Source organism: Epinephelus fuscoguttatus, linkage group LG13, assembly GCF_011397635.1.
Source record: "Epinephelus fuscoguttatus linkage group LG13, E.fuscoguttatus.final_Chr_v1".
NCBI classification, from domain to species: Eukaryota; Metazoa; Chordata; class Actinopteri; order Perciformes; family Serranidae; genus Epinephelus; species Epinephelus fuscoguttatus.
In genome coordinates this window covers 10,412,264-10,426,970 of record NC_064764.1, presented here as the reverse complement: position 1 = coordinate 10,426,970, position 14,707 = coordinate 10,412,264, and the positions used below count along the sequence as shown (strand labels likewise).

The 14,707-nt window shown below is 40.2% G+C and overlaps 1 protein-coding gene across 1 annotated transcript in view; it reads right to left on the bottom strand.

Moving 5' to 3' along the window:
* The window catches only part of LOC125899724 (zinc transporter ZIP10-like), a 33,095-nt gene extending 28,463 nt beyond the window's left edge, over window positions 1-4,632 (bottom strand). Inside the window, 1 exon segment of the mRNA XM_049594213.1 lies at window positions 4,610-4,632. Within this exon segment, the coding sequence (XP_049450170.1) occupies window positions 4,610-4,622 (13 nt within the window). The 5' untranslated portion in view covers window positions 4,623-4,632.
* Window positions 4,633-14,707: the final 10,075 nt, after the last annotated feature.

Genomic DNA, 14,707 nt, shown 5'->3' with positions numbered 1-14,707 from the left:
TGTAATGACACTTCTCTCATGTTATGCCCCACCAAATAGCATAACTAACTTGACTAGGTATGACATTAAACAGTCAGCAATCATTCATAGAAATTGTTAATGTATTTTCCAAATCTAAGCTCTTTTGCTAACAAGTGTCTTTCTTTTAATAACTCGAACTTCAAAACTGCACAGATAGAATAGAACAGTATTTACAACAACATGCTTTTCAGTATGTGTGACCTGTAAGAACTCTGTTGGCCCCATTATTGAGGCCATGATGGACCTTTATCACTGATCACATGTTGAAATGTCACAGTAGGAAAATCACAGGTGTAAATAAAATTGGTGATAGCTGAATTCCATTTAGCCACTTCAGTTTCAGGGTCCTGAAATTGTTCAGTTTTTACCGAGATACGTCAACAGAGTAGCTCTATCACTAATGATAACACCTGTGCTTTTCCCACTATGACAAGTCAAAAAGTGGATGAATGGCTCCATTCAATAACCAATCAAGATAAGAGCACAACAAGCAACTTGACAGAATTGGTAGAAGAGGAACTTTTGCAATCAATTCTGAGCTACTGATGTTAAAATGCAAACCCAGCTGTTCGGTATCTTAAGGTAAACTTTGACTTTAAAAAAAAACTGTCGGTAGGTTGTTTTGTTATCTGATACTGTGAAGTGTTTCTATGATAAGTACTGTGACGTGTGTACAAGAGGGGGGCCTGATCTAACACAGGTGGTCATTACCACCTCGAACAACAACAACAGCTCCTTGTGAACTTTGAAAGGTATTTATTATCATATAATGCTTCAGTAACAGCCTTTTTGGAGGAATAGGTATAAAAAGCTGCAACATTTACATCTTATTTTTCCATTGGATATAATGGTGGCGGTGGCTAAAAAACAGTAGCTTTGTTTTTAAGGATTTCATGCAAGCATAACTTCATATGTTGAAATAAGAATACACATGTAACACTGTCACAGAGTGACGTTTCAGTCAAATTCAATAGTAAATCATAGTGTATGAGGTACATCAATAATCTTTCTTGTGTTAGCTCAAAGAGAGTACTGTTTTGCAGAAATACATTTGGTTGTGGTTTTTACTGCCCTGCAGCAAGCTTTAAACTACAATTAAAATTACAAATGTCTTGGACAAGTATACAAACAGCTGCAATCCTTTTGATATAAAGTGCTTGTGAAGAAAGAATATACTTTAATGGAACATGAGGATACTTTTTTTTCCAGACTGCAGTTACCACGAGTATGAATGTGTTCTGTCAAAACAATTTGTCAATTGACCTGGCTGAACGACTACAAAACTTACCTACAAAGATTTTATAAATAAAGCTTATTCCAAAAACTTTTTTCGATACACTACTCTCTGTCTCAAAAATATTTCCTCGTGTCTTTTCCAGGTTAATGACAACAGAACAGGAACCCTGTTATTTCCCTCATGAAAAAAAAACAAAAAAACAACTGGCTTTGACCCTTAAGCTGTTTCATATGACTCTCACGCGACAGTACACATCCTTCCCATCAGTAGCAAGCCTTTGTCTGCAGGGAAACGAAAAGAAGAGTAAAGGATAAAAATCTCTCTCAGCCTTTTGGCTGCAAAACAACTAAAGCGTAGTTACATATTTTGTTTTTGCAACTGATCCTTTTTTTTGTCGCAATAGACCTCCTTAAAAATCAATCAAGCCAATAACCGTATTTGCTTTAGAAAAATGGGCTATAATCCCCAGTAGAGCTTTCTCTTAATGGTTTCTTGCAATATTTGGTATTGTGTGCATTTGTGATTTGAATAAGACGTGTGAGAGAGAGGTGTTGATGCAGATCTGTGATCCTCAAGGTGATGGTTACATCAGAAACTATTAAGCTTTTGCTTTTTTAATGCCAGGGAGCTATACAACCAAAAGCTGCACAAAGTGGGGAGTGAGAACACGATTTGTTCTTGAGTCAGATGACAAATATGCAAACATATCAGAGTGGAGGGTTTCTTAATAAACCCTGAGGTGCTCAAGAGAGGGCAGATGTCAGCTGCCACATGGTTTCCACTCACAGCAGATTGTCTGTGGGAATCTTAGAGGACCTCAGTCTGCTGTTGTATCATGAAATTCAGAAAAGTAAGAGACAGATGAGACACCAGAGTGAAGTGACATATCTCTGCTGACAATCACTGAAGACAGCGAGAGAAATAACTGTTTTCAGCTCACCCCTCAGTGTTTCCTGTAAGCATTCATTCAACAGTGGTGAGGCCACACGGTGAGACGTCAGCGACACGGGCAGAGTATGAAATCATCATGGCTTAGCTCAAATATCCACGAGAAGGACAGGCATCACCTTATGTTTACACTTTGGTAATTACATGGACAACCACCCGCCACTGCTTCAAAAACACTTACACACACACACAAAAAAAAGGCCGATCAAGGTGGTCATTTTGACACGTCAAACCAGCAATCCTCTGATCAAGAGTAGCTATTCTGTGGAATTTGTCATGAGCTGTGCGGTAGGTCTCCTGCAAATCTCCTGACTCAAGTACCAGGCACATTCACAGTCATGTTAAAAGCCTTTTGACAGCCAGCCTGATTATAGCGCTCAATATGACAGACTCAGCACAGGTAGTAGTTGGAAGACTCACTGTATGTTAGTACGATAACTTTTCATCAACTTAATATTAAAATAAATCAATGGCCAAGAAAAGTCCAACCTATCCTTAAGGAAAATGAGGCTGACACACCCTATCGTTCAGCAAATACCTTGCAACCCTCTGTGGTACGAAATTAGGCTGTGGCCCACTGTGACACATGCAGGTTCACATAAAATCAATGAACACAGGCCACAACTTCCCAGAACTTCTGACTGACTCAAACATCCTGTTACACGACAACAAATACCACATCAAGCTCAAGTTTTGTAGGTTGAAGCCACTGAGTTTAGACAGTGTCACTAAGGGAAGATGCTGTGTATAGTCCTGAATTTTTCGGGTGGAATCAAGGAGCTGCGATGCAAAACAGCGAGTGCTCACTGTGGCAAGGTGCAGGTGCACGGCTGATGCTCTGTGGCCTGGAAGCATGTTCATCACAGTGTAAAAAGAGGCTAAGACCGCAAGGCTAGACAAGTCACAGACAAGTAAACACAACAATCAGCTGAGGAGGAGAATACTGTGCAGTTGTCAAAGAAATAACACCTTGGTAAAACAGATTGCTCCTTACCTGTTTTGAGGCTTTTGAGTTCAGTGACTTAACTAATTTGTACAGGGAGGAGGGAGGCACAGGGAGGGAATGTGTGTGTCTGCGTGTTTGAGCAGTCAGGGAGCTGTGTCTGGGATCAACCACCTGACCAGCTACTCATGGTGTACATCTGTGTGTGTGGCTACTGTACTAATGGTGACAGTCTGCCCATTTTACCACTTCACCTTGGTGTAAAGCAGTGTCAGAAATTAGCAAGGGCCACGGGCCATTTGGCCTGCAATTTATCCAAGAATGCCCCCAAAAGCCATGTTCCGGGGGCCAAAATTGCCCCCAGGTTTTCGAAACAACTATATGTATTTATATTTTTAACAGTAATACAATCTGACATTAAAGTATAATTTTATTTTCATTAAATTAATTTACCGTCACGTCTGAGGATACTTTTTTTTTTCCAGACTGCAGTTACCACATATCAACGAGACATAATCAACGAGATTGCACTGATTACGTGAGAGTAATCTGACAGAGAAGGGGAGGGGGCTTTGCTGTACCATAAGTACAAATTAACCATTTCTTGGGTGATCTGTGTCTACACAATGACAAATTAATTAACTTACTTCCAGGATTGCATCTAAGGAATTTATAGTAATTTGGCCTTTTTAACAGTAAAAGTAACTGTAATGTGGTGAAACATTAGTACTGCTATCAGTAGATTAATGGTTAAATCATCACATTTAAACTGGTTGAATTATAGGAAATCTGAATGATATTTTGCAACCATAACTTTATGTAACCCATTATTTATTTCATTTATAGTGGTTTCTACTGAAGAGTGAAGACACTATCTTAGCTGGTTTTGCTTTTCATGTGCTTATTGTTAGAACATAATTACAATTTTGTGATGGCCCCCACACATTTTGAAAATGCACCTATTTTTTAGACCATGGTGGCCAAAATTGCCCCCAAAATATTTTGTTAATTTCATACCCTGGTGTAAAGCAGCAACTTGAAATGTGTAACATATACTAAAATGCCACCATTGTTATCCCTGAGCCCCTTGTTTATTAATACAGTGAAATGTCCTTTAAAAGCATCCTCACCAAGTTTGCAGAATCATTTTAAGCTCATACACCTCATGTCAGCACTTCAACTGACCCAAGCCCTGAGCTGACATACAGTACAGATGCCCAACATTAACAGTGTTCAACAATAAGCCATTATACAACAAGAAATTGCAATAGTGCACTGTCAACAAAGTCCCACAGGAACGAGGCTGTGGTTAAAATGCACTTATTGGTTAACTAATGTCACCAAGCATGACTTAAAATGCCCTGTCTGCATAAGAGACTGTACCGTAAACAGCTGGTGTGTGGGAATGGTGTTACATGCGCAGCAGATTGTCAATGCTGTGAGCGCTAAAACAAACTGACCTGCCAGGCCCATGTTTACACAACTCTCATAAGAAACCTGCAGCTGGCAGCAACAGTGACTCTCACCAAGGGTATGTACTATAAGGTATCAAGGTAGGGTTACACTGAGAAAAAGTTTAAAGGGACAGCTCACCCCCAAACCAAAAACATATCTACCTTATTCCCAGCCCCCAGTAACCTGGAAATCCAGATGTCTCGCCCCCAGCAAATTTGAATTTGCACTGCACAGGAACCTGGCCCCAACGAGCAGAGCCCACTGAATTGCCAATCAGACCAATCAGATCAGTCTATCTGACAGAGGCGGGCTCTGGGCGGGCATAACATGATGACAACAAAGCTGCGCTGTAGGAGTTGAAAAGTAAACATCCATGATGGCAGCTGCCGAAGGACCACGTCCATTCAATTTAGCTTTGGAAGAAACCCTAAGCCAACTACACTTATCTTTTTCCTTGAGAGAGGAACAGAAGACTGCCCTAGAAGCCTTTGCTTCCAGGAAGGATGTCTTTGCAGGTTTGCCGATGGGATACGGCAAAAGCATAATATATCAGTTAGCCCCACTGTTGGGCAAACAAATGGGGCTTAGTGCAATGAATATGTCACCTTGTTTTTTGCTCTGATTGGCCATCGTGTTATCCAATTGCATGCGACAGCATTTGAAATGCCTCAGTTAGTGACGCCCCTTGGGTAGGAAGGGTGTATCGGTGAGGGCCCTCACAAAGCATTGGCTGTCTTCCCTTTCAAACGAGCATTTTAGCCATTAACTTGCCCTACTACATTTGCATATAGTTAAATTTAAAAGAGCCAGAGCTAGCTTACAGTAAACATCTGCTCCTTCTAAAAGATGACTTACGATTTCTTACAACTCATAAACAGACACTAACACATTTGGCGAACATTTAACATAATTCAGTATGAATTTCAGCTCCGGGCGGCACGGTGGTGTGGTGGTTAGCACTGTCGCCTCACAGCAAGAGGGTTCCCGGTTCAATCCCGGGTGTGGGAGCCCTTCTGTGCGGAGTTTGCATGTTCTCCCCATGTCAGCGTGGGTTCTCTCCGGGCAGTCCGGCTTCCTCCCACAGTCCAAAGACATGCAGATTGGGGACTAGGTTAATTGATAACTCTAAATTGTCCATAGGTGTGAATGTGAGCATGAATGGTTGTTTGTCTCTATGTGTCAGCCCTGCGATAGTCTGGCGACCTGTCCAGGGTGTACCCTGCCTCTCGCCTGATGTCAGCTGGGATAGGCTCCAGCCCCCCCACGACCCTCAAGAGGATGAAGCGGTTAGAAGATGAATGAATGAATGAATTTCAGCTCCATGTGAAGTGAATGAACGTGAGGATTCCTAGCTAATGCTCACACAGTTTACACAATTTCAAAACTACTGATTTATTAAATCTGAGTTCTACTGAGTGAAACATGACGCCTAATTTCACAGCAGACCTCAGTATTATCAGCAATATAAAGTAGTAGTAAAATAAATAACTTTGGGCATTCATTTCATGATATGAAAAAAGTACGGTAAATCAGTAACATTCTCAATTGAGATGACTGAACACATAATTCAAGGTGTGCTACTAACTTTATTTTCTTATGCAGGTTGAGAATGCAGTCAGACAGGGACAGACAGGGACATGGAGTGCTAACACTGAGTGGCTGATCTGTCATTCTCAGTGTCATTCTCTTTTGCAAATTCTGATTTAATACTTCTCCGCTCCCAACTCTTTTGATTTTTTTATTTATTATGTCATTCTAAGCATGCGAAAACATAGTGTATACATTAGGGTGTGCACGAAACATCACAAATTACATCCTGTACTGATTTAGTAAGGAACGGTGCTTTTTATTTTTCGGAACAATCTGGTATTAATGTTGTACAGTACAGGTGGCAATCTATTTCTCTCCGTCAGTGGGCGATGGAAACTGTACCTTTGGTTCGAGAGACAATCCCTTTTTAATCTGGGTGTATGTTTGACACTGACAAATCAACAAATTTAGCTTAGTCTGGTTGTTACAAACGTTACAGATGTAGACAGAGCAACAGGTACTAGAGCTCCACAGGGACATTTAAGAAATAATCTAACATTAGTTTAATATCTGTTAAAAATGGGGCAGTATGTGCTAAACTGAAGGCAAATTACCTTCACAAAGAACCATTGTACGCGGTTAGCCACCAAGTTAGCCACTGAGACTAACCCCAGAGAGTCAATTCGACTAACTGCTTCCACTACCCGTAATCATTTCTACAGTAGCACCCTCAGGAATAAGGTGGATACTTCATCTTACCTGTAGTGTTATTTACAGTTGAATGTCTGCCTTCTGTCAAATACATGAAACTGCTCACAGCAAAGTCTGTGGATTATCTTTAGTAACCGGGTCATGATTTCAGGAAAGAGACATTGCTGTTGAGTTTTTCCAAATGTATTGTTTGGTGCTTTGAGCACCACAAACTGAGTGCCATCTAGTTCTATCATACTGGAGTGAAGGTAGACATCTCTACCTGCCAATGTCTTCAATACTCTGCATTGCACCCCAAAACCTCTGGTTCTTTAAAATGTTATTGTTTTTTTAAAAGAAGATAAAGTAGATCTCTAATTGAGGACTGATTGTTAAGGGTCCTTTTACCTGTGAGTCTCTGAGGACTCTGACATGGCACCAAGAGACAGATGTATGCAAATTAAGCTCAACTAAAGATGCAGTTAATGAAAATATTGAATGAGGCCCTAACACTCGGGCACTCTTTTCTACAGATTTTCCATCACCCTTCTGCCCATTAATAACAGTCATCAGGTACTTTATGGTGTTTTGAGACTAGACTTTGTACCCTATGCCTGATGGTATATTGTGACATGAGATCTGAATCAGAGGATGGATGATAATATCAGCAGACAAACTGCCAAAGGCCATTTTTAGCTCATTATAATCCATATTATAATCACAAACGCAACTGCATATTGATAAACACAGAGGTTATAAATATATTAAGCAGTATACAAAAACATTACCCAAAGCAACTTTAGGGTAATTTAGGAGTTTGTAAATCACATTAGTAGCTGGGAGATGCCCTGCTATTGTGTCTTTGTTCCCAGTGGACCTGAAACAACAGAATTAAAGAAACCTTAAACTGCATACTATTCAGTTAGAACAAAACTCCAAGCCTGGATAGGATGGATGCAATCCTGTGTTGTTTCTCCTTCCTTTGTATCCCATTGTAATCCAAAAATGAGCAACAAAACAATTCGTAAATAGTTACATATACAAGCCTGGGTTTTCTATCCACATCCAGTAAGCCTACTTTAGATGTTTAGCAAGCAAAGCTGAGACCAAAACACCATTTCAGCGACATCGTTCTGAGACAGTGTGCATATTTGATGTGAAAGACAAAGTTGGTTGCATTGTATTACACACAACAGATAAACTTATGAGATCCCATCTGTAAGGGTTTGCTGAGCGCTGCCCTGCATCTCAATCATACAAATGCACTTGTTTGGGTGTAAATCTTATGTACTCTGGGGGCTGTTTACTGCATTATAAAAGGCAACACATAGTCACATAGCACTGTAAGCATTTTCAAATACACAATGACACAATGGAAGACTCTGCATAATATCCTTAAGCTATACTTTTAAGCTGTTTGCTGCAATTATAAAGCGGTGCTCGTATGTTGTAAATAAGATCTGGTAATGCAGTTCATCACTTAAAGGAGAATTCTACCAGTATTGCACATGAAGGCCAGTTTACTAGTCATGTTGAGCTCTACTCAGCCTGTACACACGGAGCGGTATAATGTCTTCTGTGGCTTTGAAGGAGCTCTGTCAAATCTGAAGAAATATCTCTGATGATGTCATTAACTGGGCCCCTGGTCCCACGTCATGTATGTTAAAACATAATTAAGGTGTTGAGTCCTGCATTATTCATCTGCTTGGTGCATATGAAGGTACAGATTACATACATGGTACAAATCAATTCTAAATTGCTACAGAGAATTTACATGTCAACACTGAAGCTAATCATGTTATATCAGAACAAACCTTCTATAATCCTGAGGGCACAACACTTCTTTGTCCTCCTTGTTTGACTGCAGTTCACAAGAGGGTTAATACCAGATGTTCCACAAGAAAAATTGACACTGGCCCCAACAACAATTAAAAGTCTGCTCTCCTTGCGTTATTAAATCATTTTGATAAAATGCATTTATAATGAGTGCACTTGTAATTATGGAGTTCTGCTACTTTTGTAATGCTTTGATTACCTCTTTAATAACTGACAGGATAGGATGCACACTGGCAGCTTGTTAATTGAAAGGGGATATACAATGAACTTTTCTTGGCCAGGCCAAAATAAAACTACATAAATTACTTCATATTTTGAATCAGCTTTGTTTATGGTTCTCCATTCAAATGTTGTATAGGTTACTTTCTCATCAAACTTCCTAAACAGTTAAAAAAAAAATCAAATGCAATTTAGTACCAGGAGCTCATGTGACATTTATATGACTGATGTGTGATTTAATTAATAACACACACTGTGTAAGCCACTATCCATATACTGCAGGGGGTTACATACAATTTGTTTCAAGTTTGCACATAATTTCTCTAATTTGGACACTTTATGACAATCATCATAGTTTATATGAGGATATTTTTGAGGATAGGAGTTGAACTTTGCTTTTAAGACCTCCTAAAACAAATAAACATATCACTGGTCACATCCTGAACAAGTCTATCAAATGTCAACCTACAGGGTTACGAAATTCTAGAGGAGCTGTATGTGACATTAAAGCATATCTATGATGCAGAGTCTGGGCCGGGATTGTCTGCACATGGCTGTCAACATGGAGGTGGCTGAGCTGGCAGCTACAAGCTAACAATGCTAACTCCATAAGAGTGCTAGCAATGGCATCAGTGCTGACAGAGTTAACATTGGGTCATTTAAGTGCACCGGTGCACTTACAGGGAGGGCCAAGACAGCTGTTTAGGTGGAGCATAATCTGTCAGCCAGCAGCAGCAGTCAGCTGATGAAACAAGAAACTTTGGCCCAGGGCAAAAGCCATGGTAGCTTTCCTAGTTGACAAATAATTGGCTACATGGACGGTAATGTTCACAATTTAATTTTATATAAGCCTTACTGACATTCATCTGTTCTCTGTCTTATCAATCTCTCTTAACCTGTATGTGTTTGTATAGACCACATGGACGTGGTGACATAAGAGCTGCTCTCACAGCTGAAATTTGAAAAATAACTATCAAATCATGTACAGACTCTGCCTTCTTGGCATGCCGCAAGCATACATCAGCGTGGTAATGGTGCAGACCCAATATTAACCCAGGGGGTAAGTAGAGGGTGGGCACTTCGCTTCAGCAAGGGTAACCACTGTATCAGTGCAATGCAGTGTGGTGGTGATTAGGTAGCCTGTGGGACACACACAGGGGATTCACATACACGCGCGGTCAGACCCACTACCACAGTCGTAGACAGAGATGCTCGGATTACAACACACACAGAGGGAGGGTGACTTCCTTTCCTGCTCAGGACGCCATTACTAAACTACATCTTTGCACAGAAAATCGTTGTTTAGTGCTATATTAATGCTCTCAATGTCACATATAGCTCCTGTATAATTTAGTGGAATGGCTTTAGTTAAAATGACTGGGTTATGTGACTGAGTGGAGTGAAATAAACACACATTGACAATTTTTTTGATTGTATTTCTGTATTGAAAATGCTTATTTAAAATGTTATTCTGCATGCTCTAGGCTCTCACATCAGCACACCAGTGTTATTTTACAGCTTAATTCTTAGTCGCATAGTTTTACTCATGCAGACTCAATTATGCTCTCCCAAATTTGACTTATATTGATATATACACCTGTTACAATGTATGCATCAGCTGGGAGAGTAAGATTTAGATGTCACATTTACGTATGACCAAAAAGCAGCAACAAAGCATGCCCTGTCCGCCCAATAAGGTGGGTGAAAATGCACTTTAATGCGGAAAAATGCCATTTCAAAAGCAGCTTAATCACATTAGTTTGCTGTGATTTTCAGACTAGCAGCCACGTTGGTTAATGAGAAGCCCAGCAGCGATACCGCCCATCAGTTATCAGTCTGGTCAACGGAGGGGGCTTGAACACTGCACGTGGTGCGCATAATGCAACACTGAGCACCACTCTTTCTCGTCATTGAAACGTGCCTACAACTCAGCAGCGTTCAAACCGATCAAATCACCAGCACACAACTAGTCGCCAACATCCATAGCGAGCCCCGCAAAGCTTCCCGAGGTACATGTTCAAAGACAGCCTGTTTGTTTTGTTAGAGTCGCCACTCTCGGACATGCTAACGCTAAAGCTAGCCCATAAAGGAAGGCAACACTTTAGCCAGCTAACGTTAGCTAGCAGACGAGTCACAGGAAATTAGCTCACAGCCTACAAAGAGCAAGGATAACAAATGCTGTCTGATATTCCGTGACAAATGTTCAACAATAGAGGTTAATAACATCTACACGTCGTGGCAAACGCTGCCCGGGTCCATGTTGTGGGAGTGAATGACAACAAATGGGTTTTTTATATAGTTACCTCACTCGAGTGCCGTGTGCATCTCCTCTCCGCTCGGTACCAAAAAAAGAAAACTGCCGTGTGGTTTACGTCAACGCACGAAAGGCCTGGCACTCACCAACGGCTCTTACGGAGTTTCTGTACAATCCTGGCAGGGGCGAACCAACTGTCTGCGCTATCTACGCAGTGCATTGAAGAAAGCACTGACGTTTCTTTCCGCCAGATTGTGTCTGGGCTGTCATATGACTGGCTGAGGAAATGATGGTCAGACAGCAATGAGCAAATGCCACAACAGCGTCCTTAAAAAATTACACCCTCTAACTTGATTGCATGTCACCTCTGTTTTTTTCCATTTGTGAACAGTAAGATGAGGTCATAACCCCTTACTGGGACACTGACCTTTACCTTATATGGTCATGCTGTCAGACAGTGCACCACAAGTTCCTGCAAATGTATATGATTATTCCTTAAACTTGAGTTTTCATGTTTTCCTATGTGTATAGTGTAGTCATTTACATAAAATAAATAAATATATGATAACATTAACAAGATAGAAGTGAACTACTAGTAGCCTTAGTTTGAACCAAACATAATTAGGACAAAAAGGGCAAAAAAGAGGAGAAGAAATAGGCTACTGCAGTCCATCAGACAGGAAAAGGAGAGAAGAGGTAAATATTCGAGCTGAAACAAGCTGAATCTGACTTTCTTGGTGTGCAGGTTCCTCATTCACTTATTCACTTACCAAAGTTTTGAAACTAACACACACATAACAGCATGTTTTTGTAGCCCACAGACAGACAGACAGACAGACAGACAGATAGATAGATAGACATTAAATAGAATTAACAGAATACAAGAAAAAAAAATCTTAGCATACTCTATAAATATAAGATGCATTTCTATAGAATATCTATTGGTCCTTGTGACAGTGAAGCTGAACCAGTCTGTTAGAGAAAGAGCTCCTCTGTCTGTCCAGTAGGTGGTGGAGAGGGTGGTGGTCAGGATTATCTATAATGGATAACAGTTTGTTCAGTGTTCAGTTCAACTTACCCAGGATGTCTTTTTGTTATCTGGCTTGACTAACCTTAACACGAGTCGTCCGGATAACCAGCACTACAAAGCTGGTTATCAGCTAGTTCAGGCAGCTCTGGGTTTTCCTATCCAGCCATTAGTGGTTCATGTGAAAGAGGTGGGGTTGTTCATCACAAGCGACATCATCAAAACCATGAATATGGGATGAGCTGAAACCGTACCAAAAGTGTCTGGGACTGAGACAATAAAATGTAAGTGGTGTGGGATGTAAACAATACTCAGAAATCTTATAGCGGAAAATGCAGAAACACTGAATATACTATCCCAAAATTCACTGTCAGCCAAGACTTAAATTACATGTACATGTAGGTATCACTAGGCTATATGTGACCTTTGTGTAGAGGTGTTTTTTTTTTTTTTGCTTTTTAATGGGATGGTGATGAAACTACTCTGAATGTGTCACATGAAACACTTCAAAGCCAGACTGTCTCTGACACCGAAGTAAAGGGTGGAAAAGTAGCTTATAGTTATTGTCTAATGAGGTCTATCTGACCAAAATGTTACTAACATTTATGCATTTATACTAACGGGAGCCAATTAATAGTGTGTGGATTATTTTTAGAATAAAATATTATATATATTTTTCCTAGTTTCCTGTTATTTTGAGCTGCAGCGATGGAATCAAAGTGTAAAAATAGCAACACTGTCACTGTGGACTACAATAAACTTTGCACAAGTGTTAGAAGCTCAGTTTCAAAACCAGTGGAAACAGAGCCCTGGAACAATGAAATTATTCTACTGACCTATAACAATATATTGGCTACTTTTTTTTTCTTCAGTGATCTGATTGGTCAGAGGTCGGAGTGTTGACAGGCTGTGATCCAACACTCTGAGCATAACCTGGTCTGGAGCAGGTTATGTTCAGCATAAGTTAACACAGTGATTTATCCCAGTAAAAAGAGAACCAGCATCATAGTACTGTAAACCCAACTCCCTAACTCCAAATCGTGCTTTGTAGTAGGCCACAGGTACTTTTCGTCTTCCACTACTTCAGTATCCTCTCCCAGAACATACAGAGGTTGTAAAGCCGTCCTCTTCCTTCTGAAGTCCATCACAGTCTCCCTGGTCTTGGCCATGTTCAAAAACCAGTGATTTCTTCCAAGCCACTCCACAAAATCCTCTACCGGCACTCTAAACTTCTCCACCTGCCCATCACTTACTGCAGAGTCGTAAAAAAAAAACTCTGCAGGTGGCATAACCAGGAGTTGCAAATCTGCAGTGAACAAGGTGAAAAGGAAGGGGGAGAACACAAGCTCCTACTCCCAATCACCATTTCAGACTGAACACTGCCCAGTTGGACAAATGGCAGTCTTCCTGTCAGGTAGTCAGTAATCCAGAAGATGGTGGATGCATCTCCCTTCATCGCTTTCAGCTTCTCCCTCAGAAGCAGTAACAGGTTGGTGTTGAAAGCACTGGATAAATTTAAAAAACACGATCCTCATATTGCAAATAGTTCCATTAAGATACTGGTGAGCTCGCTGGTGCAGGTAGATGATGGCATTGTCCACTCCCAGATGAGGCTGGTTGGCAAACTGCAGAGGGTCCAGCAGTGACTGACAAATGATAAACATTTCAAGAAGGTTTTTCATGATCGAGTCATAATAACGTAATGGCCAAATGCAGTGTTGTCAGGCTTGGAAATCAGCTTAAATAATGACCAGATTACCACTGTGGCATGTGGGGCACATGACCTGCAAGGTGGTAGCTGCCAGGTCATATCCTGGGTTTTGTGTCTGGGAATGTGGAGATTTTAATCACCTTGGAAAATTGGAAATTACACCAAGTGTGTTATTTAAGGATGATTCTGGTACTTTTTACACTTAGCATTGACTGTTTTTATGCAAAACATGAAGTCTCCATTTTTCAAATTAGAATATTACAGGTGGATCCAGTATTTCTTGACAGGAATCATATTCCTGATAGTGTGGGGAAAGCTTTAAAACTGCCTTCAAACTATCAAAATGGAAAATAAAATGCACAGCAAGTATAATTGGTCAGCTGAATAAATAAATAAATAAATAAATGTGACAAAATAATACATTTACACAAGACTTGTTTTGCACTGCGGGATTGGGACTCATGGACTCAAGTATTTTCATAATCCTGAGGCCTTGAGAAGTTGAAGCTTCACGATTGCATGGAAATTTATGTAAAATTTGAAACATGCAAAAATATGAAATGATGTGAGGAATAAGTTTTCATTTATTTAAACTGTTGAGTTAATAAGTGTTTTTAAGCTGAGACATGGCTTGTAAAATTTAGGCCATTTGGAAAAACTCTTAACTAACTTAAGTATCTCTTTCAGAACCCAATTATGTTCCAAACACACAAAATTGTTGTACTTTTCATGAATATCTAACTCATATCAATGACTAAAATGACGTTTTAAAACACAATGCATATATATACTGTATAGAGTATTGTATTAGTCATCATGGCTCAAAATATTCTCAA